The sequence below is a fragment of the Carcharodon carcharias genome, chromosome 17, assembly GCF_017639515.1.
Source record: "Carcharodon carcharias isolate sCarCar2 chromosome 17, sCarCar2.pri, whole genome shotgun sequence".
Taxonomy (NCBI): Eukaryota; Metazoa; Chordata; class Chondrichthyes; order Lamniformes; family Lamnidae; genus Carcharodon; species Carcharodon carcharias.
This window is the reverse complement of record NC_054483.1, coordinates 45,953,619-45,978,090: the sequence shown is the minus strand read 5'-3', so window position 1 is coordinate 45,978,090 and position 24,472 is coordinate 45,953,619. Positions and strand designations below refer to the sequence as shown.

General features: G+C 48.2%; 1 protein-coding gene across 1 annotated transcript in view; it reads right to left on the bottom strand.

Annotated features, from left to right (window-relative positions):
- The window catches only part of dnajc12 (DnaJ (Hsp40) homolog, subfamily C, member 12), a 123,327-nt gene that overhangs the window by 2,681 nt on the left and 96,174 nt on the right, over positions 1-24,472 (bottom strand). The window contains exon 3 of the mRNA XM_041209079.1: positions 5,842-5,981. Coding sequence (XP_041065013.1) covers positions 5,842-5,981 — 140 coding nt within the window. The remainder of the gene's footprint in view (positions 1-5,841; positions 5,982-24,472) is intronic.

The following is a 24,472-nucleotide window of genomic DNA, read 5'->3' as shown; positions in this document are numbered from 1 at the left end:
TCACTAGTTACCATCCCACCAATTTTCGTGTCATCTGCGAACTTATTGATCAACCCTGCTACATTCAAGTCTAAATCGTTTATATATATACAACAAACAACAAGGGACCCAACACTGATCCCCATGGAACCCCACTGGACACAGGCATCCAGTCGCAAAAACACCCCTCAACCATCACCCTGTGCTTCCTGCCACTCAGTCAATTTTGGATCCAATTTGCCAAATTGCCTTGGATCCCATGGGCTCTTACCTTCGTTATCAGTCTCCCATGCGGGACCTTAATAAAAGCCTTGCTGAAGTCCAAGTAGATTACGTCAAGTGCATTGCCCTCATCTACATACCTGGTCACCTCTTCGAAAAATTCAATCAAATTGGTCAGACATGATCTCCCCTTAACAAAACCATTTGCGGAATTTAACTCTGATAATTGGCACAGCAGCGCAATATTTCAAGTGTGGCACTGAACTGACCTCGTGATGTCATGAATTGGCACACCTGGTGTGGCATTTCACACAAATTCCATTGACAGATTTGGATGTAGAGGTTGGCCTGCCCTGTGTAATATTCCATTTGTTAATCAAGCCCAACTTTACATAACAATGACAAAACACTTCTTAAGGGGCAAATTTTAAGACTAAATGTTAGATCCTCTTCAATAATAAAACATCCTGCATTTGAATCTTTGCTTTGTTAGCTCCAAGCGGTTAAACATTCAAAATTTATCTGTCAAAGGTGACCCTTGACACCTGTCAGCACATTAAAAAATTAAAGGTTATTCCCTGATTCTCCAGTGCTCACTGCCAGCGGGCAGAGTAGTACGCTCAGGTATTATCTCACAAAGAACCAAAGTGCTTGTGGATCTCCCAACCCAAATTTCAATTTCACACCAAACATTGCAGGTTCAAATTTCTCATGTTACAGCAAGGTAGCCACAATTCAATGGGGATAAATTGTTCCTAGTATGCTGCCATAGTCAGAGATTAATCTGGAGATTTTAACGCATATGAATCTGCAGACAAATTTATCGAGGGTCATTTTCATTTTCACCTCTTGGCATTAACCTGACTTACAGCACAATCTATCCATTCTCAAATCACCCATACTAGAAACTGTCACTTACAGAACCTGTCGCTTCCACAGTCTATCTGCCTTGCCTGTGCTACAACCCATCTGTTCTAGAACTCGTCCAATCTTGAAGCAGCTCACTCTAAAACCAGCCCTTTCTGGAGACCAGGACTTGAAGAGCTTGCCGCTCTAGAAGCTGCCTGTTCTGGAACTTGCCTCTCATAAAGACTGCCCAAATTGCTAAATTGCCTTGGGCTCTAGAATCTGACCAATTTAGAAAACATTCTCTCTGTAACTGGCCTAATATAGAGCATGCCCATTAAATAAACTGTTGTTCTAAAATCCACCCACTATAGAACCCGCTCAATATAGGACCCAACCGATACAGAACCTGCTTGATATAGAACCCACTCAATACAGAACCCGCCCGATACAGAACCCGCCCAATACAGAACCCGCCTGATACAGAACCCGTCCGATACAGAACCCGCCCGACACAGAACCAGCCCAATAAACAGAACCCGCTCAATATGGAACCCACCCGATACAGAACCCCCCTGATACTGAAGCCACCCCAAACAGAACCCGTTCAATATAGAACCCACCGGATACAGAACCTGCTTGATATGGAACCTGCCCAATACGGAACCCGTCCAATAAAGAAGCCGCCCAACACAGAACCCGCTCGATATAGAACACGTTTGATATAGAACTTGCCCGATATAGAACTCGCCTGATATAGAACCCACTTGATACAGAATCCGCTGGATACAGAACCCGCCGGATACAGAAACCGCTCGATACAGAAACCACTAGATACAGAAAGCGGTCGATACAGAAACCACGCGATATAGAACCTGATCGATGCAGAACCCGATCGGCGCAGAACCCGATCAACACAGAACCCGCTTAATACACAACCTGCTCAATACAGAACCCGCTCAATATAGAACCCGCTCAATACAGAACCCTTGTGATATAGAACCCACTCGATACAGAACCCGCCCATTATAGAACCCAACTGATAAAGCACCCACCCAATATAGAAGGCATTTGATAAGGTGCCACGTCAAAAATTATTACAGAAAAAGGAAGTGAATAGTGTAGAGGGTAAGATGCTGGCCTGGATAGAGGAGTGCCTGTCTGGCAGAAAGCAGGGAGTATGCATAAATAGGCCTTTTTCTGAATGGCAGGATGTAAAAGTGGCGTCCCCCGGGGGTCTGTACTGGGGCCTCAACTTTTTACAATTTACATCAATAACTTAGATGAAGGGAGTGAAGGCATGGTAACTAAATTTTCAGATGACACAAAGATAGGTAGGAAAGTATGTTGTGAAGAGGACATGAGAAGGTTGCAGATGGATATAGATAGGTTGAGTGAGTGGGCAAAGATCTGGCAAATGAAGTTTAATGTGGGAAAATGTGAAATTGTATACTTTGGCACGAAGAACACAAAAGCAGAGTATTACTTAAATGGAGAACGGCTGCATAATTCTGAGGTACAGAGGGATCTAGATGTTCTAGTACGAGTCACAAAAAATTAGTATGCCGAAGGCTAATGGAATGCTATCCTTTATTACAAGAGGGATTGAACATAAAAGTAAGGATGTTATGCTTCAGTTATACAGGGCATTGGTGAGATCGCATCTCGAATAAGGTGTGCAGTTTTGGTCTCCTTATCTAAGGAAGGATGTAAATACTTTGGAGGCGGTTCAGAGGAGGTTTACTAGATTGATGCCTGGAATGAGTGGGCTGTCTTATGAGGAAAGGTTGGACAGGCTGGGCTTGTTTCCACTGGAGCATAGAAGGTGGTGGAGGCGGGGTCATTGAATATTTTTAAGGCAGACGTAGATAGATTCTTGTTAGGCAAGGGAATCAAAGGTTATCAGGGTTAGATGGGAATGTGGAAATCGAAACACAAGTAGATCAGCCATGATCTTATTAAATGGCGGAGCAGGCTCGAGGGGCCGAATGGTCTACTCCTGTTCCTATTTCTTATGTTCTTATGTAGGGCCAATTATAGAAACAAATGGAGTGGGAGTGTTTATTTACATGGTAAATGGTGAAATGCAGATTAAATCGTATAAAGGATAAGCGAGTTCTCAGAGAGAGAGAAGTAATGAAACATGAAGCCTTCTTGCTCAGATGTGTACTTAAAGGCCTCATACCTATAGCTTGGTCTCTGCCTCACCAAACAGAGCACATCTTTCTTCCTCCACTCTCTTTCTAACCTGGGTGAGCAGATTGGGTTTGCAATACCCAGATAATAATGGGAAAGGATTGGGTCAGAAGGGAACAGGTGGAGTGGATGTATATGGGGAAAAGTAAAGTTCTGTGGAGAACCTGAAGGGTGGGGTGAATTTTGCTTGATCTACATAATTTTCGTAGAAGAACCATGGGAAATATGGATTAATAGAATGTGTCGGATACCCAAAGAAAATCCATCCCAAAAGAAGGAAGGAGCAAGAGATGGAAGCAAGGAACTGTTTCAGTTGGTGACTTGGGCATTGTGAGCGATGCTACATAAATGCAAGTTCTTTCCACATTTCTTACCAGTTATTATTGCTGCACAAAGATAGCAATTTGTCTTGGGCTTTGTCTGGGAAAGTTGAAGACGCATATACATAGATATTGTCAATATTTCACATAGATCAGTGCAACCAGGATGCCCTGAGGCAGTCCAGAGTCTAGGAGTTAACCGACTGGACCGGTCCTGCTTGTCCTCTCCATGCAAATGCTCTAATTGGTCTACATACTGAAGGCGAGTGAATGGGAGTTCCAGCTCCAATATGTAGAGGTGAAATTGTGAGCCAACATACAACAAGGCATGTGTGTTCACACACATGCATGCACATACTCATATACCCATTAATGAAATCAAGAAATAATATATCTAACCTTGAAACAGTTTAGTGTTCAATTAAAAATACGACTAGTTCTGTGGACATACTGAATAGTTCTCATATGTCAGGGAGATTTGATTTGTCCTGACCCACACTAAGCTTCATTGGATATACAGTGGTGTCACTGTGCCTGAAAGAATTAAAAAGGTCATCACAGCAGATACTGTCAAGTGGCGGTTTCAAATTCTTATCCAATTCCTTTCGAATCAATTTTACAGTCTCTCCCTCAAAAGCCATTTCACCTTCCAATAAATCTGTGTGGGTGCCTTCCTTCTAATATTCCCTTCGTTTTTTTTTATTGATAATCTTCCATCAATTATGCCGCTTGAATTTACAGTTTAAGTTCTACAGGAAAATGGACAATGGTATATTGATGGTAAATTAGGATGGAAGAGATCTGGGTTTTGACGAAACAAATTGAAAAATATAACTCTCTCCTGCAGTGCTCACTATCCTTTCTTACAGCTGTTCCATTGCAACAAACACAACATCTACTAAGGAGTAATAGATGCTGAAAGCAATCTTAAATCCCGTCAACTTTTCTTTGAAGTGTTTTGGCATTTTCAACAGCTTATTGCCACATCGCCCATAGTGCATACTGATACAGATATGTACTTTCACATTGTACTGAGCACCTACTGAATATGCTGTAATATGCTCCTGTGTGCACACATACATTCTGTTGGCATTACGGCTTTTGAAAATATGAATCCACTCTCCACAAGATGACAGAAGCTATTTGATAAACAGCTTCAAAGAAACAGAAATCACCTGGGTTTTCTCTTGGCTATTGATCAGAATGTGCTGGGCTGGGGATGAATATAAAATCCAAACATCAAGCAGACTTAAAGCCCCTGCCACTCACAAGGATCTGAAGGTGCTTATAAAGAGCTCGAGCACTGACAGGATCAAACAGACACCCAACATGAATACAATGTCATTTTTTAAATGACAGGTCCTTCTAAAAGGAATCTCTGACCAAATTTCAGAACTAGAAGCCCTGGTTGCAAAAAATATGATAACATTATTCTCAACAGCTCCTAGGAAAAATTAGTTTTGTGACTGAAATTCAACACAACAGTACACCACAGAAAACATAGGTAGTTCCAAAGGAAACATAATTTGCCGTACTTTCTTCCTACCAGTGACCAACATGATGAGATAATTTTTCAGAGGTTCGTTTAAGAAAAGTATATTTGTCCACTTGCATCACTAGCCTTTGTGCTAATTGTGGAGAGGTATTAGCCATAATACTATCTATAAGGGTGATGATGGTGTAGTGGTAATGTCACTAGACCGGTAATCCGGAGACCAGGTTAATGCACCGGGGACATGGGTTCCAATCTCACCATGGAAGTTAATGGAATTTAAAACTGGAATATAAGGCTAGTCTCAGTAATGGTAACCATGAAATTCATATCATCAATTGTTGTAAAAACCCATCTGGTTTACTAATGCCCTTGAGGGAGGAAATTTGCCACCCTTGCCTGGCCTATGTATGACTCCAGATCTGAAGTAATGTGGCTGACTCTTAACTGCCCTCTGAAATGGCCTAGCAAGCCACTCAGTTTAAGGGCAATTAGGGATGAGTAACAAATGTTGGCCCTGCTGGTGATGCCCACATAAATAAAGGGGATAAGAGGCATTCTGCTTATTTGTTCAATGTAAAAGTTAACAACCTAGTTATTGGGTGTCTAAGGACATGCCTTTATGGCATACTTCCAGCTTGGAATGAGCTGAACACATGGCATCTTGACTGCTTAGCTGCCCATAATGAACCTATTAAACCAGCACAATGCAATTCAATTTCTAGGCCGACATGTATGATTGTATTTCAAATGAAACATCAGTGTTTAGCCCTAGAAACTACTTACCATTTTGACAGTGTCACTCAGAGCCTCCCACTGTTGAAATGGAATTGCAATCCTACTGCGACACCAGTGGTCATAGCGGGAACGCCGCACTTCATTGGTTAAGGTCTCCTTCGCTTGCTGCAGCTTCTGAAATTGTTCCACTACAAGAGGAAACAAAGCTCACACAATGAACCTGGCAGAGTATGTAACACAAATCTGTACAAAGCACGCATTCTTTGCTCGCTGATGAAACAAATAAGCCATTTCCCTGTTAATTGAAATGAGCACCAGGATCACTTTGAAAACTATAGCTGTAAGTAGTGTAACAAGGATATGCTTTTTTTTAAAAAGATACACTTTCTAATTCTTCTTTTTCTGGCTGGATTCTAAAAAAACAGACAATAGAGAACGGCCAGCCAGCAACAATATACAAGGTGTGTTCCACCCAAATGGGATGAAAAATTGCCTTTCACACTATCCTAAACTCTTCAAAGGTTTTTGAGATGAGACATCAAAGTGCAATTACCTGTTCTAAAAAAAAACAATGACTACAGCATGCATGAAGTAATTAAATTCCTCTGGAATATACAGCCAGCAGACTTTAAGAACTATTTACCAAGCCAGAGAGGTCAGTTGAGAGATGGGAATGCTGTAATGAAAGGCTGCACAGGAGCTGTTTCTCTCTCTTTTTCTCTCTCTCTCTTGAAAGTATTGGGCCGGGATTTGCAAAGTAATCATCCTGAGATGAAAACTCTACTGCAAACCGAGATCTTTTGGGAATAAAACATAGAAATCTACACCCAGGAAGCTAACTGAACAAAACAGCCACAACATGGAATCAATGCATTGAGATCAGCCAAACTGTATACTCCTTTGTTTTATCTTCTTCACAAGCTGTAAAAAACCCTTCGCTATCCTACCATCTGTACTAGTGTGTGTGTGGGCCCAGATAATGTGTGTGAATAAAAACAAAAAAACTGCGGATGCTGGAAATCCAAAACAAAAACAGAATTACCTGGAAAAACTCAGCAGGTCTGGCAGCATCGGCGGAGAAGAAAAGAGTTGACGTTTCGAGTCCTCATGACCCTTCGACAGAACTTGAGTTCGAGTCCAAGAAAGAGTTGAAATGAGCTCCCTCCCCCATCCCCACCCCCTTTCTGTTTCCCCATTCCTTTTTTTTCCAATAAATTATAAAGATTTTCCTTTTCCCACCTATTTCCATTATATATAAAAAAACCCCCACTAGAGCTATACCTTGAGTGCCCTACCATCCATTCTTAATTAGCACATTCGTTTAGATAATATCACCAACTTTAACTTTAACACCTATGTGTTCTATTGTACTATTGTCGTTGACATCTTTTGATGATCTGCTTCTATCACTGCTTGTTTGTCCCTACAACCACACCACCCCCCCCACCTCTCTCTCTCTCTATCTCTCCGCCCCCCACACACACACCTTAAACCAGCTTATATTTCAACTCTTTCTTGGACTCGAACTCAAGTTCTGTCGAAGGGTCATGAGGACTCGAAACGTCAACTCTTTTCTTCATGTGTGTGAATGGTAGCTTTAATTCACCTGTTTTTTTTAATTCAGGAAGTAGTTTCAATAAACTTATCTTGCTCTTTGTTTAAACTCAGAAAATCTGTCTGGCTAATTCTTTATAATCTTAAAGCGTAACTGCCATTTTGGCAAAGCACATCCTCTCTAAATTCATTAAAAATAAACTGATGGTCAGACCTGGAGTGGTAAAATAGGGGAGTCAATTTTACCTCTCTTCACATGGTCATAAAACTTGTTGAAAGGACTGGGTGTGAATTAATGGACCACTTTCCATAACTTGGGAGCCTACTATCAACAAGGGCAGACATCGACAACAAGGTTCAACACCACCTTCAGTGTGTCAGCGCAGCCTTCGGCTGCCTGAGGAGGAAAATATTTGAAGATCAGGACCTTAAACCCGGCAACAAACTCATGGTCTACAGAGCTGTAGTGATATCTGCCTTCCTATATGGCTCAGAGACGTGGACTATGTACAGAGGGCACCTCAAAACTCTGGAGAAGCACCACCAGGCTGCCTCCGCAAAATCCTGCAAATCCATCAAGTGACAGTGTTCTCGCTCAGGCCAACATCCCCAGCATCGAAGATTGACCACTCTCGATCAGCTCTGCTGAGTGGGCCACATTGTCCACATGCCCGACACGAGACTCCCGAAACAAGCTCTCTACTCAGAGCTTCGTCGCAGCAAGCAAGCCACAGGAGGACAGAGGAAACACTTCAAGGACACCCTCAAAACCTCCTTGAAAAGGTGCAACATCCCCAACGACATCTGGGAATCCCTGGCCCAAGACCACCCGAAGTGCAGGGAAAGCATCCAGAAGGGAGCTGAACACCTCGAGTCTCATCGCCAAGGCTAGCTGAAGCCAAGCATCAACAGCAAAAGGAGCACATGGCCACCTACCCACCTGTTCCCCCTACCACCATCTGCCCCACCTTTGACAAAGACTGTTGGTCATGCATTGGACTCTTCAGTCACCTGAGAACTCATTTCTAGTGTGGAAGCAGGTCATCCTCAAGCCTGAGGGCCTGTCTAGGAAGCAGAAGCATAATTTCCACTAATTCTGGCAAACAGCAAGTCAGTGCGGTTTACTGGGCCGTATTTGAGGACCAGCATCTCAAACCCTAGACCAAGGATACGGTTTACCAGCAGCAGTGATCCCATTGCTTCTATATGCTTCAGAGACTTGATCCAGGATTTTTAGGATGGTGGGGTTCCCTTGTCCCACCAACTGAAGAGTCGGTGGGGAACACATTGCCACCAATACCGCCTGGCCCACATGCTCAAACGAGTATTAATTGGCTGCAGGCAGGACTTCCGCCCCTCCCGCAGGAGGAAGCCCTAACTTAGGGAGCTGCCAGCCAATCTGATTGGCTGGCAGCTCTTTAGTCCCTGCAGTGCCAGAAGCTGCAGTGAACAGGACTGGGACTGCATGCAGTCCCCAGAGCCATGGTCCCGGGATTCCAGGAAAAGGTAAATTTTGAGAGTCTCAGGGCGGGGAGGATAGAGGAGGCCTGGCGGGGGCTGGACAGTGGAGGATAGGAGTATCAGGGGAGAGGCCCGGGGGGGCAGAAGAGGAGCTGGTTGTGAGGGAGGTCCTGTGGCCACCAGTCCTTAAGGCCAATAATTGGCCATTTAAGGGCTTCAATTGAGGCGAGGGTGGGCAGCCTGTCCGAGGCCTCACCTGTCCCAGTGTAAAATTGCTGAGAAGTCATGGTGGGCAGGAACCTAGTGGGAAGTCCATCCATGATACTTCACGCTCACTCCCCCACCTCCACACTCACCAGCGGGGTGACTGTAAAATTCAGGCCTTGGACAATCTATAACAGGCACGTCAAAGCACTGGAGAAGTGCCACCAGAGGTTCCTTCATAAGATCCTCCGAATCTGGTGGCAAGAAAGGCATTCCAACAGTAGAGTCCTCTCCTAAGCCAACTTGCCCAACATTGAGATGCTAATCACACAAAACCAGACCCAATGGGTAGGACATGTGGTTCTTGTGCCAGACACCAGACTCCCAAAGTAACTGTTCTACTCAGAACTAGGTCACAGCTGGAAACTTTCAGGAGGGCAGTGCAAACATTTTAGTGATATCCTCAAAGCATCCCTGAATAGTGCAAATATTCCCGCTGGCTCATTGGAGACCCTGGCTTGTGACCAACCAAAATGGAGAAGGCTTATTCGGGAAAACACCAAACACATCAAGAGACTTTGTCGGGAACATGCAGAGGCAAAGTCGAGACATCAGAGGGGGCGCAAAAACCTCCAAACATCTCATCTACCCAACCCTTCAAGCACCACCTGCCTTACAGAGTCTGCCAATCATGCATTGGACTTATCAGCCATGTCAGAACCCATCAAACTGAAGTGGAAGCAAGTCATTCTCGATCCCAAGGGACTGCCTAAGCAGGAAGAGGACTGAGGGCATCTAAGCTTAACCCCGCCCCCATCAGCCGTTACAAGATTGCAAGATAGATCCAGTGGAGGGAGGCCATTTGGTCCATCATGACCCATCCATCCAGCATATAATTTGCCTCTTGAATGAGTGTAAGGTTTTTGCCTTTTCCACTCCAGCCTGTCTAGAACACTAATCAAAGTGTGGATGACCCTTTGCAGAGAAAGCCAGAACTTTCCTTTCACCAGTCTTGACCCTTGGCCCCGTGTTAATGTCTTGACTAAACAAGGGGTGAGTATCCTGACATACCGTGCTTTATTTATCTATACCTTTTACCTATTCAAAGCTAAGAAGCCTCCAAGAGCCTGATTCCAACTCAGTAAGAGAATGGGTTGTGAGTGAGTTAAAATCAGGCTCTCATTTTCAGTTTTCTTGGTGCCACAGAGCAGCCTCTTGGCTCCCAGGCTTGAATGATTCCGATACACTTTTGTGATCAAAACCTAAACACAATATTCAAGCTGCAGCCTCGGGACATTAGAGTATTAGTGCGATATCTGAGAAAGAAACGAAGAGGAACAGATTATTCAGCCTCTTGACGCTGTTCCAATGTTCAGTTAAATCATGGCTGATCTTTATCTCAACTCTATTTAGATGCCTTTACTTAATTTCCCTCAAAACAAACAAAAATCTAACAATCTCAGTGTTGAAAATTTCAATTGAATCTAGCGTCCACAGCCTTTTGGGGAAAGAGAACCGGCCTCCCTCTAAGGTGCTCTCAGATCCTAACATATCTTCACCCCTGGGGGAAGTCATTCTGCCTCTAACAAAAGTTCATCAATCTCCTCCTTAGTTCGGATATGGTTTGCGGCCCTTCAACAGGTCCAGGTGGTCCTTGTGTCAGCTCTCAGCTGGCAACTGTTCCACGGACTCATCACCTTAGAGCAGAGATTCCCAGCGAGCTCGGGAATTGCAGTGGGGTTGGGCAGAGGGGGTACGGGCGTGGACACTGGCATCAGATTCTCCACCGCCAACCAACTAAAAAACAGCAATCACAAAGATTTGGAGCAGAATCTTTGCAGAACCAGATTCACACCAACTTCCAGCTACAAGTGGTGGGAATTCGCCTTTGGCCGATCTTTTTGGTCCCCTTATATAACATGGCAGGATTTGAAGGTTCAAATGTTAAGCTAAACCTAAACTCCACATTTTGTCACACTGGCATAAGCCTATTTTTAATTTGAGGTTGCTTATCATTTGAATATTCTAAAGAATGGAGCCATTCTGACTGACCTATGCACTTGCGTCAATACTTGGCATCTGGATGCCAAAGTGTGGAGTCAATTACACCCTGTATATTTGGGAATTTATACAGTAATGAATCTCCAGGTAATGCTGGGCAGACACTAAAGCTCCTTCACTATTCCATTTGGAAATGCATAACCTTAATGCAGCACTGTCCGTGTGGTAACATCTCACTGATGAGTGCCTGGAATATACACATGGCATAAAAAATATAGGCTTGACTTTCACTCTAATGGCAGAGCTGTGCTGACATTTGATTTGGGCTGTGGGTCACTCTTTAGGAGGCGGTTGAGTTTTTTCACTGCATCCTTGCTAGACCCGCAGACCTGATGGACCGAATGGCCTGCCTTAGTGCTTAACCATTTAAACAATTGTGTGAGGCACTGCTCCACAGTGATACCTAGGTAACTTCACCTTTACCTCAGATAAAGGTCCCGATGTGATGTGTAGCCACCTCAGTGCTCTCACCCTGCTTGGGTTTCTCTCCACAATCTCCTCCATTGGCCCAATTACCTTCCCTCATGATGCTTATCGTAGGAGATAAACATTTGTACAGTCCTGTACTGCCATTCCCAGAAGTTACACTCTTTCTGCTACTGGGTATCAGGTCTGTGTTTGCTTCAACAACATTCGTTTAATGTTGCAATCATCACAACTTGGCAGAGTGTTCTTGGAGCAAGGCCCTCCCAGCCATGTTTTCCCTTACTTCCTATTCATTCCTCAATACATTTCAGCACCTTGGCACTCAGGAGAGGCTGTGCTCAGGGTGTGAAGACCAATCTTCAGGTGAGGCAAACATAGCTGCAGGTGGAGATAATTGGATCAAGACATGCAGGAATCATACAGCCTCCATTTTAGCACCATACATTCTGTCCTTATTTTCAAACATGAATTTGATTTTATGTTAGTGTTTATAGTTGAATAGCCAAGTTTAGGGCATTTGAGAAGCAAAGAACTAGGGCAGGATTTTCCAATCCCGCCTGCCGTGGGACAAGAAATTCCTGCCCTAAGTCAACGGATTTTTTACTGGTCTGTCAAATTTTCTGTTCCGCCCACACCAATTCGCACAGTGGGCAGGACCAGAAATTCGCACCTCTGGAGCTGGAGTGAAGGTTGGAGAGCTGTGAGATGCAAAACTGAGGTAATGCAGTGCCTTCACTGGTAGCAATGTATAATTACAGCATGACATGTTTACATAGACAATTTCCATTACAAATCTGGACACAGGAATTTTAATATATTGCCAATATACCTTCGGGTAAGCTTAAGAAATCAACACTTGCTAGCTTTCATCTGACTGACTTTATTCATACGTATGATGTTCTGCCTCTCCTCTCCCTCCACTCAGTTTCAAAATTGACATTGTTGCATAGATCTGCTCTGCCTAACAGAGAGACAAATATTTTATTTAATGCATGTTGATAAGGTAAACCTCCTCCGCAGAATTCCAGCTCTTATCAGGTGTACACATATTCTAACAGTACTTTGTTGTTACTGGCAAATGTCAACTTCCATGAATAAAAGAAGCTATTCTCAGATCCAAGAATGATGATTAGTTTTCCTAAGGGTTATTGAGTGACTGATATTTCCATGTATATTAAAACAAACTGTTTCATCATCATTTCTGGTCAACAAACTGGGAGCAAACAGATTTACAAACATGATTCCTGAGAGTGCAATTTTAGCACAAGTTATAGAGTGGTTGTACAATCCATTTCACAGGTAACCTACCTCAGGAAATTTCAGGGAGCGTGGATCATGAAATTATCACTTCAAAGTGCGCAGATGGCTTAGGAAAGAGAGTCAGTCAGCTGTGTTTGTGAGAGTGACTCAAGGAAAAGGGCATGAAGCATACTGACGGTCATAAGATCGTAAGAATAGGAGCAGGAGTAGGTCATTCAGCCCATCGAATTTGCTCCACCATTCAATGAGATCATGGCTCATCTGATTGTGGCCTTAACTCCACTTTCCTGTCTGTCTGTCCCCATAACCCTTCACTCCCCTGTCAATCAAAAATCTGTCTAGATCAGCCTTTAATATATCTAACTGCTCAGCTTCCTCTCTGTGGAATAGAGTGCCAAAGACTAACGATACTCTAAGTGTAGAAATTCTTTCTCATCTCCGTATTAAATGGGAGATCCCTTATTTTTAAACTATGCTCCCTAGTTCTAGATGCTTCCATGAGGGAAAACATCTTCTCAGCATCCACACTGTCAAGCCTCCACAGAGTCTTATATGTTTCAATAAGGACACCTCTCATTTTTTTAAACACCAATGAGTATAGGCCAAATCTACTCATGTCCCTATGTCAGGAAAATATAATAATTTTCATAATGTTAATGGGATTTATTGTAAGGTAGGAATAGTGTGTGTGTGTGTGTGTGTGTGTGTGTGTGAGGCGTTTCCATGGAGAATGCGCCAGTTAATGGTGGCTGACAGTTAACTGCCAAGCATTGTTTAAAATTTAAACCAGGCAGCTTGACCCTGTTTGGTCAAGGCATTGCCCTGAGGAATGAGTCAGCGAATGGCTGTCATTTATTTTGTTTAGCTGAAACAGGCACAACGTAAGTACATGTTCTGTCTGTTTGCAGAGAACAGGGCCCTGTGTATTAATATATGTAGCTTCCAGTACATGCAAATGTGCCAACTGACAATCTCAAATTAGTTGTCAGCGTAATTATTAGCGCACTGAGGATTATTTAGCAAATGTTGACCAATCGCAGAATCACGTCTAATGTTGAACACTGTGGCCGAAATTTTCCCTCTCCATTGGCACGGGTGTGAGTGGACAATATGTCAGGCAGGCCAAAAATTGGTTTCACAACTTCCATAAAAATAGCTTGTGATCATCTGTTCCACCCGTCAATGGTGGGCCATGTTTCCCGCCATACTTCAGGAACGTTGTTTTAATACATATGCATATCATTATAAGTCCTGCTGGCTGGAATCACCCCCAACGCTAGGACCTCCAGGCACATTGTCGTAATTGCAAGCCGAAGTGTTTCACAACCGCATTTATAAAGCATGTACCTGGCGATCTGCACTTCAAGGGGAACTTAGTGATGAGAGCACAGTAATGTTGCACAGCATTCGCGAGAGGGTCACCCATTCGACTTCAAGGTTCGGGTGCCATGTATTCAGGAGGGCACAGGCAAGTCAATTCTTCCTTGACTGACAGTGCAGGGTCAGGTCAAGGGCTGCACTGCGGTTGGGGCGAGTTGAGGGGGGGCAAGGGCTACACTGCGGTTGGGGTGAGTTGGGAGGGGCAAGGGCTACACTGCGGTTGGGGCGAGTTGGGGGGGGCAAGGGCTACACTGCGGTTGGGGCGAGTTGGGGGGGGGCAAGGGCTGCACTGCGTCTGAAGTGTGTTGGGTGGGCTAGGCAGCCTGGTCTGATGGTCGTGCACAAGCACATGCAGGGGTGGGGTGGAAGGAAGCAGCCACACATTAGGGAAACCTTGTAAAAAGTGACCATTCCTCTGCAGCTGAGACAGTTCAGGTGCAACCACATTGATATGATTGGAGTTGAACTTCTAGCTTCTCTGCCCACTCAGGCAACGCAGAGGCATGAAAGTGCCACCAAGTGCTCCAGAGCTTTTCAACCCTCGGGCACAGACTGCAAACTAATGAGCATTTTAGTGGACTGCATAACAATTGGACGAGTGGGCAAGTTGTACAATCTCCTTGCTGAAGCTGGCCATGGAGCAGTCACTGCTGGAGGTACTCACAGCCTCTTGCAATGTCATCATCCTGGTTTGGACCAGTCTCCCCCATGGTTCAAGCTAACAGTGCAGCCTTGCAGTGCGGGTTAGGAGAATGCTTGACCTGAGCTGAGAGCACAGCATGCAGTCCAATGGGCAAAGCTGCTGCCGATCAGTCAGGTGGAGTGGGGCAGAGGTGGTTGGGGTTTCCGGCAGCCATGCAGCGCACTAAACTCTGGCCATCCAAGTGGTGGCCAGCACTCTCCGGGATGCATTAAGAGGCCCTCAGGAGAGGGTTTTAATGCACTCATGCTAACCGATGCATCTCGCTCTCTCTCTTTTCATCCTGCAGGAGGAATACAACAGGTGCATGGAGCTTAGTGATCTAACTGTATGCCTCATGGCTTACGGAGAGCGGAGACAAAGGAGAAGAGAGCAATGGAGGCACCTTGCTGGGCAGATGGAGGAGCAGCAGCCTCAAGAAGAAGGGGCAGCTGGGGCGCTTGTGGAAGCCTCTGAAGTAGCACACCGAGCTGTCACTGGTCAGTGTCTAGCTGGACCCAGGGTCCACAGACGATACTTGTCATTCCTGCAGATGACCAGGAACCAGTGTCATTGAAGACTGCACATGTCCAGCAAACTGTCTGGTCACATCTGCCACCTACTGCAGGACTTGGCGCCACGGGGACTTAGAGGGCATCCAATGCCAGTGGCTGTGAAAGTGACCGCAGTGTTCAACTGTTATGCCAGTGGCTCCTTTCAGAGCGCCACAGGTGACTTCTGTGGGATATCACAAGCCTCCACCCACAAATACACCCATGAGGTCACGGACACCGTCTGTGCGAAGACACACAACTTTGTGCATTTCACCTGAGATCAGGAAAGCCAAGAAGCAAGAGTACGGGGGTTTGCGCAGATCTCTGGGTGACATCGACTGCTCAGATCTCTGTGGCAACACACGGTCAACTACATCAACCACAAGGGCTTCCACTTGCTGAATGTGCAGCTGGTGTGTGACCACCACAAATGCATCCTGCAGGTCTACACACGGTTCCCAGGAATTGTCCAAGACTCCTACATCCTCAGTGGTCACAGATCCCTGACGTCTTCCAGGGTTCTCAGAAGCTGAAGGGTTGGCACCTTGGGAACAAGGGCTACCCGCAGAGGTCGTGGCTGATGACACCCGTGCGGCGGCCTCAGACTGCAGCAGAGCGATGCTATAATGAGGCTCATGCTACAACTCACACTTTGGCGGAGCAGACAATCGGGATGCTGAAAATGAGGTTCCGGTGCCTGGACCAGTCTGGTGGAGCCTCACATACAGTCCGCAGAGGGTGACACGCACCTTTGCCACCTGCTGCCCCCTTCACAACCTGGCATTGCAATGGGGAGAGGAGCTGGCTGAGGAGGAGATGGAGGAGCTGCACATTTCCTCTGATGAGGAGGACATCGATTAGGATGAGGGTGAGGAAGCCCTCTAAGGCAAGGATGACAGCGATGTGGCCATCGTACTGGCCAGTTGAGGCAGGCACGCTTAGGAGGCCCTTATAGCTGCTAGATTTGTGGAGGATGATGATACCATGCAGTGAGGGGACAACATAGATCCTCACATTGCATCTGTGAATGTTTGACTCATGTCTGGCTGATGGCAGTGCGCATACCCTCTGTGATAAGCTCCTGTCACGGAGATGCAGTGGATGCCCATGGTCCCTACATTCCAGGAGGATGATGACGACATGCAGTGGCGACACTCCATATATCCTCACACAGCTTATGTGAATGTCTCACTCGTGTCAGGCTGATGGCAGCTCACTGGCGCTCTGTGAACAGGGTCATACCATGGAGATGTAGTGGGGAAACTGTAACTTCTCCTGACCCTATGGGCATCCTTCGTGAGCTGAACCCTTCAAGACCACACTGTTACCGGACACAGATGCTGATGAGATGGGGGGTCAGCTGCACCTCCAAGGTGCTGGGAGCTCACAGGGAGAATGAGGGAACTCTGTGCCACCGGTCCAGGACACTCTGGCAGCAATGACATCAGCCTTTATCTTGTGCAGGAACCAAGGTTTCGCATCTAAGTGACACGAACACTGCTCATCAGAACAAGGAGCCATAGGCAGGGAGACATTCTTGGGAGTTTATTTACAATAGAGACCATTATGTACAAGTGATTAACACCCATGCCCAGGCTGTGCAACAACATCTTCCTAATGCTTAGCCTAAATAGCCAAGTGGTTATGGTACTGGGTTTGTAAACCCAAGATCAAGAGTTCAAATCTCACAATGGCAAACTATGAAACAATGTAACTTCATCTGAAACAGATGGAAATGGGTTTGTACTCGAAAGAGTTACAACACTGGAATTTAGCTTGGCCTAAATAGCCAAGTGGTTATGGTACTGGGTTTGTAACCCCAAGCTCAAGAGTTCAAATCTCACAATGGCAAACTATGAAATAATGTTATAGGCTTGGCCTGAATAGCCAAGTGGTTATGGTACTGGGTTTGTAACCCCAAGATCAAGAGTTCAAATCTCACAATAGTAAACTATGAAACAATGTAACTTCATCTGAAACAGATGGAAATGGGTTTGTACTCAAAATAGTTACATCTTCCTAACGCTTGGCCTAAATAGCCAAGTGGCTACGGTACTGGGTTTGGAACACCAAGATCAAGAGGCGACGACCCGGAGGAGGACGGGGTGTCGGTGGTGAGCGTTGGGGATTATGCGGAGTCGCTCTCAAGCGAGGCGGTGGATCCCCTGGTGCCCTCCACTGACTCCCCCCTCATCCCCCCAAGGGAACGCCGGGACTTTTTGTCGGGGCACCGCGGTCGCCGAGACAGGGTTCAGTTGGCCTTGGACCGGTGGCATTCGTTTCCGCTGGTGTTCTGGGCCACTCGCGAGGCTCTCAAGTCTCCCGAGTTGGATAGGAACGCGCGGCGGAGGGTCCAAACGTTTCTCGCTGGGCTCCTGAAGGAGAGGAAGGACTAAAAAGTCCTCTTCTTCTTTTTAATTACTTAAGGTGAAGGTTTGATGTACCTTTGACAATGAAGACGACTATAGCCAGCCTCAACATCCGCGGCAGCAAAGGCGCACAGCGCAGGTTCCAGAACTTCTCGGTCCTCAGGGACGGGAAGTATGCATTGTGCTTCCTGCAAGAAACCCATACCGTTCCGGGAGACGAAGCCACATGGCTCCTGAAGTGGCGAGGGGGGGTCTACATGAGTCACCTAGCCTCCAATTCTGGCAGGGTGGCTATCTTGTTGGCCCCGCATTTTCAGCCGGAGATCTTGGGGGTCAAGGAGCCGGTGCCAGGCCGGTTGCTGCACCTGACTGTGCGTCTGGGGGGGGCGGTGCTTCATTTTGTGATTGTGTACACTCCCCTGGGCACGCAGCAGCAAGTGAGCTTCTTTGAAGAAGTGTCCACTCATCTCGGCTCCATCGACGCTGGCGAGTGCATCGTCCTCGGGGAGGATTTCAATTGCACCCTCGGGGTCCGGGACCGTCACGGTACCCCGCATTGCACGCAAGGTGTGAGTACGTTGCGGGACCTGGTCAGGTCCTTCGACTTAGTGGACGTCTGGCGAAATCTCCATCCTGACTCTAGCGTGTTCACCTTTGTGTCACCTGGAGTCGGAGCGTCCAGACTCGAACGCCTTTACGTTTCGAAGGCCTACGTGTCCTGCGTTCCAGCTGCTTCTATACAGCAGGTTCTGTGCACGGACCACCGTCTGGTGTGGGCGGAGCTCACTTCGTTCTGCGCTCGGACGGGGTCCGCGTACTGGCATTTTAATAACCTGTTGTTGGAAGACCAGCGGTTCCTGGACTCATTCCGTCGCTTCTGGGCCGGCTGGAGAAGGAAGCGGGGAGGCTTCCCCTCCTTGAGGCTATGGTGGGAAGTGGGCAAGACTCACATCCGAGTTTTCTGTCAAGAGTACGCGAAGGGGTCGACAAAGAGACGCAAATCCAGGGTCGAGGAGTTGGAGAAAGAGGTGCTGGACCTGGAGGCACGTCTCCGTCAGCCCGACGCGGACCCGGCCCTGCGGTCGGTGTACGATGAGAAGAAGGGCGCGCTGCGGGACCTGCAACAGGTCGGGTCTCGGGGCACGTTCGTGAGGTCGCGGATCCAGTTCCTCAAGGAGATGGACCACGGCTCCCCTTCTTCTACTTGCTGGAAAAAAGGCACGGGGTCCGTAAGCAGCTCTTTACGCTGCTGGCCGACGACGGATCCCTTGTCTCGGATCCGGAGGGCATCAGGGCCATTGCCCGAGATTACTACACTGCCCTGTTCTCTCCGAATCCGTCCAGTGAGGAAGCTTGCAGAGTTTTGTGGGAGGACCTGCCACAGGTCGGCCCGGAGTGCGCCGGAAAGCTCGACTCCCCTATAAGTCTGGGGGAGCTGACCGGCGCACTCAACGGTCTTTCTAGGGGCAAAACCCCGGGACTAGACGGGCTGACCGTGGAGTTCTTAAGGGCGTTCTGGGACGTCTTGGGGAGCGACTTCGCGGGGGTCCTGGGGGAGAGCATTGCTACCGGGGAGATGCCCCTTTCGTGGCGCAGGGCCGTGATTGCCCTGCTGCCGAAGAAGGGGGATCTCCGCCTTCTTAAAAACTGGCGCCCGGTCTCCCTCCTCAGCACGGACTACAAAATCTTCGCCCGAGCCATGTCTTCTCGGCTCGGCACTGTGCTGGACCACATGATCCACCCTGACCAGTCCTACACCGTCCCGGACCAAACCATTTATGATAACATCCATCTGGTCCGGGACATCATCCACCATTCCCAGAGGGCTGGACTGTCGAGCGCCTTCCTGTCTCTCGATCAGGAGAAGGCGTTCGACAGGGTGGATCACGAATACTTACTCGGAACTCTGCGAGCTTTCGGGTTCGGGACGCATTTTGTCGCCCGGATCCGACTTCTGTACACCGCCGCGGAGTGTCTAGTGAAGGTTAACGGGTCCCTGACGGCGCCCCTTCACTTTGGGAGAGGGGTACGTCAGGGCTGCCCCCTGTCTGGCCAGTTGTATTCTATTTGCGTGGAGCCTTTCCTGCGCCTCTTGCGGAGGAGGTTGTCGGGATTGGTTCTGCGCGGGCCGGGCATCGGGGTGGTCCTTTCGGCTTACGCCGATGACGTGCTCCTTATGTTTAGTGACCCGGCTGACCTGCGAAGGATGCGCGAGTGCCAGGAGGTCTACTCTGCCGCTTCTTCTGCCAGGATCAACTGGGGTAAATGTTCTGGACTCCTGGTCGGTCAGTGGCAGATGGATCCCCTACCCAAGGAGCTCAGGCCTTTCACCTGGAGCAGGACCAGCCTCCTCTACCTGGGGGTCCATCTCTGCCCCGCTGAGGAATCCTGGCCGGCAAACTGGCAGGAACTGGAGACGAAAGTCACCGCTCGCCTGCGGCGCTGGACAGGACTGCTCCGAGTGCTATCTTACTGAAGTTGAGTTCTGGTCATAAACCAGCTGATCGCCACCATGTTGTGGTATTGGCTGGTCACTTTGACCCCTCCCCCGGACTTTGTCACAAGAATCCAGAGATTGTTAGTCGACTTCTTCTGGGACAAAAGATTGCACTGGGTCGCTGCCGAGGTTCTGAGTCTCCCGCTTAGGGAGGGTGGTCAGGCGTTAGAGTGCCTACGCACACAGGTGGCGACTTTCCGCCTTCAGACTCTGCAGCGATACCTCTACGTCGAGCCTCCTCCTAGATGGTGTGCCTTGATGACGTATTTCTTCTGTCAGGTGCACGGCCTGAATTATGACATGCAGCTCCTGTTTATAGAACAGCTGGGCCTTGGTGGCTCCTTGCAGGCGTTGCCCGTCTTTTACCAGGACCTGATCAAAGTCTGGAAAGTGGTCGCCTCGCGACGCAGCTCTCCCCCGTCAGGAGTAGCGGCTATCGTCAGAGAGCCGCTGCTCAGGAATCCGCCCCTCCGTCCTTTTCAGTGGTTGGCGGAGAGGAGGGCTGTGGCCGCTGGGGTGACCAGGATCAGGGACGTGCTGGGTGGCGGAGGACTGGGCTGGATGCTCCCACAGGAGTTGGCGCGACGCGCATCTGTGAGTGTCCAGGTCGCAGCCGATGCCATCCAAGACCTGAGAACGGTCGTGCTCGGACCCGATGTTATTTTGGGTCTTGAGCTGGCCCAGGTGCGCAGTGGTCTTCCGTCTGAACGTTCCCCTGTTCGGACAGAATTCCACATTGGCCCCCAAGCCCCGAACCCTCCCTCGGGTGCTGGTGCCCCGCAATATGAGCCGCCTCGGGGACATGCCCTCCGTGCCTTTTGGCACGGCAAAGAGGGGCTTTTTGTACGGACTGCTGCTGCACACCTTCCATTTTCTCGCCCTTGTCCGTCGACCGGACACGCCTTGGCGTGCCTTGTTGCCATCCGGAGGCAGGGGCCCCCGATGGGAGGCCCTCTACGGAGGTGTCCTCCCCCTTTCTATTGGGGACCTGGGTTGGAGGGTGTTGCATGCAGCAGTCCCCTATAATAAGAGGATGCATAGGTTCACGGACTCTCAGGACACGTGCCCTTTTTGCGGTCTTGTGGAGTCCGTGGACCATGTATACCTAGGGTGTTGTAGACTGCACTCCCTTTTTAGTTATTTGAAAAACCTTTTATTGATGTGTTGTTTGCACTTCAGCCCCACGCTCCTGATCTATGGGCACCCGGTGCGGAAGGGGGTCGGGAAGGAGGAGGACCTCCTCGTGAACCTGCTCCTGGGCCTGGCCAAGTTGGCCATTAACAGGTCCAGGCAGCGGGCGATCGACAGGGGAGTCCCGCCCGATTGTTTGTCCCTCTTCCACGGCTACGTTCGCTGCCGGATGTCCCTGGAGAGGGAGCACGCAGTGTCTGCTGACACGCTCGAGGCCTTCCGTGCTCGGTGGGCACCGCGGGGACAGGGATGTTTTGTTGACCCCTTTAATCACATTTTGATTTATAGTTTGTAAGGTTCCTTTAAACTTTGTCCTTGGTTTTACTGCTGACCTGAATTAGGGGCTGTGCCTGATTTATCCCAATTTTGTTGATTTGGTTTTCATTTAAAAGATTATCAAGAGTTCAGATCTCACAATGGCAAACTGTGAAACAATGTAAATTCATCTGAAACAGATGGAAACGGGTTTGTACTCAAAAGAGTTACATCTTCCTAACGCTTTGCCTAAATAGCCAAGTGGTTATGGTACTGGGTTTGGAACTCTAAGATCAAGAGTTCAAGTCTCACAATGGCAAAACTATGAAACAATGTAACTTCATCTGAAAAAACAGATGGAAATGTGTTTGTACTTGAAAGAGTTACATCTTGCATGCAGCAGTCCCGTATAATAAGAAGATGCATAGGTTCACGGACTCTCAGGAGACGTGCCCTTTTTGCGGTCTTGTGGAGTCCGTGGACCATGTATACATAGGGTATTGTAGGCTGCACTCCCTTTTTAGTTATTTGAAAAACCTTTTATTGATGTTTTGTTTGCACTTCAGCCCCACGCTCCTGATCTATGGGCTCCCGGTACGGAAGGGGGTCGGGAAGGAGGAGGACCTCCTCGTGAACCTGCTCCTGGGCCTGGCCAAGTTGGCCATTAACAGGTCCAGGCAGCGGGCAATCGACAGGGGAGCCCCGCCCGATTGTTTGTCCCTCTTCCGCGGCTACGTTCGCTGCCGGATGTCCCTGGAGAGGGAGCACGTGGTGTCTGCTGGCACTCTCGAGGCCTTCCGTGCTCGGTGGGCACCGCAGGGACTGGGGTGTTTTACTGACCCCTTTAATCACATTTTGATTTAAAGTTTGTAAGGTTCCTTTAAATTTTTGTCCTTGGTTTTACACTGACCTGAATTAGGGGCTGTGCCTGATTTATCCCAATTTTGTTGATTTGGTTTTCATTTAAAAGATTATCAAGAGTTCAAATTTCACAATGGCAAACTATGAAACAATGTAACCTCATCTGAAACAGATGGAAACGGGTTTGTACTCGAAAGAGTTACATCTTCCTAACATTCCTAACACTGCCAATACATCTTGGTGCTCCCCTGACATCCACAGTGGAGGTGGAGGCAACCTGCTGACTGTGACGCCCTATCTGTGAAGACATTGACGAGCTTCCTCTGGAGGGTGAAGACCTGGGGGGCCCCAGCCTGCTTTCAGGGTCCTGCTGTGTGGCAGTGGCACCCACCTTGGCCTGTGAAGCTGGAACTGCTGGGGTCACAGGAAGAGGGCATTAGGATGGGGCGTACACTCCCAGAGTCACCTGGGTGGATGGTCCAGGGTGTGCACCTATTGATCCTTCCCTCTATGGGTGCCTGACGGCCCCTGGCTGACTCCTTGTGGAGAGGGGGAAGCCAGAGTGAGGTCGAGCTGCCCTGCACCCCTCTTGCATTGACATTGCTGGAGGCCAACTATGGCATCAGCCATGAAGTTCAGCCAACATAGCAGTGCAGCCGACATCCTACCATGTTGACCTCAATGCATTGGCATGCTGGCACTATCACCTCAGATTGAAGGTGGCAGTCTCCTCCATCATGCCTTGCAATCTGAGGAGTACAGTGGACATCCCTTCCTGATGTTCCCGAGCTTGCCTTTGCAGCTCCAGCAACTGAGGTATGACCGAGTCCAGAGGCTCCTCATCTGACTCGGACTCAGCAAATGTTTAGCCTCCAGAAGTCCTCTGAGTGCCGGAGACCTGGGAAGTCCCTGCCTCCGCCTGCTGTGGATCAGACAGTGCGATGTGCTCACCAGATTGTGATTCCAAGGCTACTCTAAAGTTAGGTCCCACCGACGTGTGTGTTTCTGTGCTGGTGCAGGGTGTGGGTTTGCACTGTGACAGGTTTTAATTAAGGTCGTCACCAGATTCTTCTTCTGAGTTTTCTTTGAGGCTGCAGCCAAGGACCTGGCTCGTGGACCCCCTCGGCTGTTTTCCAGATGTGCCTCCGAAAGCAAGGAGAGATAATTAGTGCATGGCAGGGGACTGCGGAACAGGGGAACGCACTCACAGCATGGCTGTCTGATGGATGTTGCACTGATGGATCGTCACTTGGTCGAGCACCTCCGACCTCACTGTCAGCACAGGAAAGGTCCAGATCCTCGCCGGCCAGCTAGATGGCTGTTTTCAAAGTCTGTGGGGACCTTGGTTTCAGGCATTCCTCCACCAGTCTGCAATCTTTCCCTTTTGTTGTGTGCCAGCTTGTCCAGCATGAATACAAATGGAGAGAGTGCAAGCCTGCCAGGCTAGCTAATAAAGATGCCTGTCATGTGTGGGTGGTGAGTGGTGTCATGGACAGGATGAGGACACAATCCGCAGGGCAGATAAAGGTCTGTGTGAGACAATGAATAGTGATGCTCCTTGAGCTGGCAGTGAAAGATCCCTATGGATGTGTGATGGGTTTGTGAGTCTATGAGACATGGTGAGACGAGTGACTTACCCTGGCGGAACGGATGAGATCATTCACTTCTTTCAGCATTAGGTGGCTATCATCTTTTGCACGAAGTTGGGGCTGACCACTGACCACTGCTGCCATGTTGTGCAATCCCATGCTGGATTGGTAACCTTGCTTGTTAGTCTTCACCCAGATTGGGGGTAGACGACATTGCGGTGAGCCTCCACTGCGTCCAGTAGGTGCTCAAGGGAAGCGTCGCTAAATCTGGGGGAGCATGTTTCCTCCCTTTGGCAACCATCAGTTTACAGCAGCTTCCTATCCCTTGAAGGGTATTA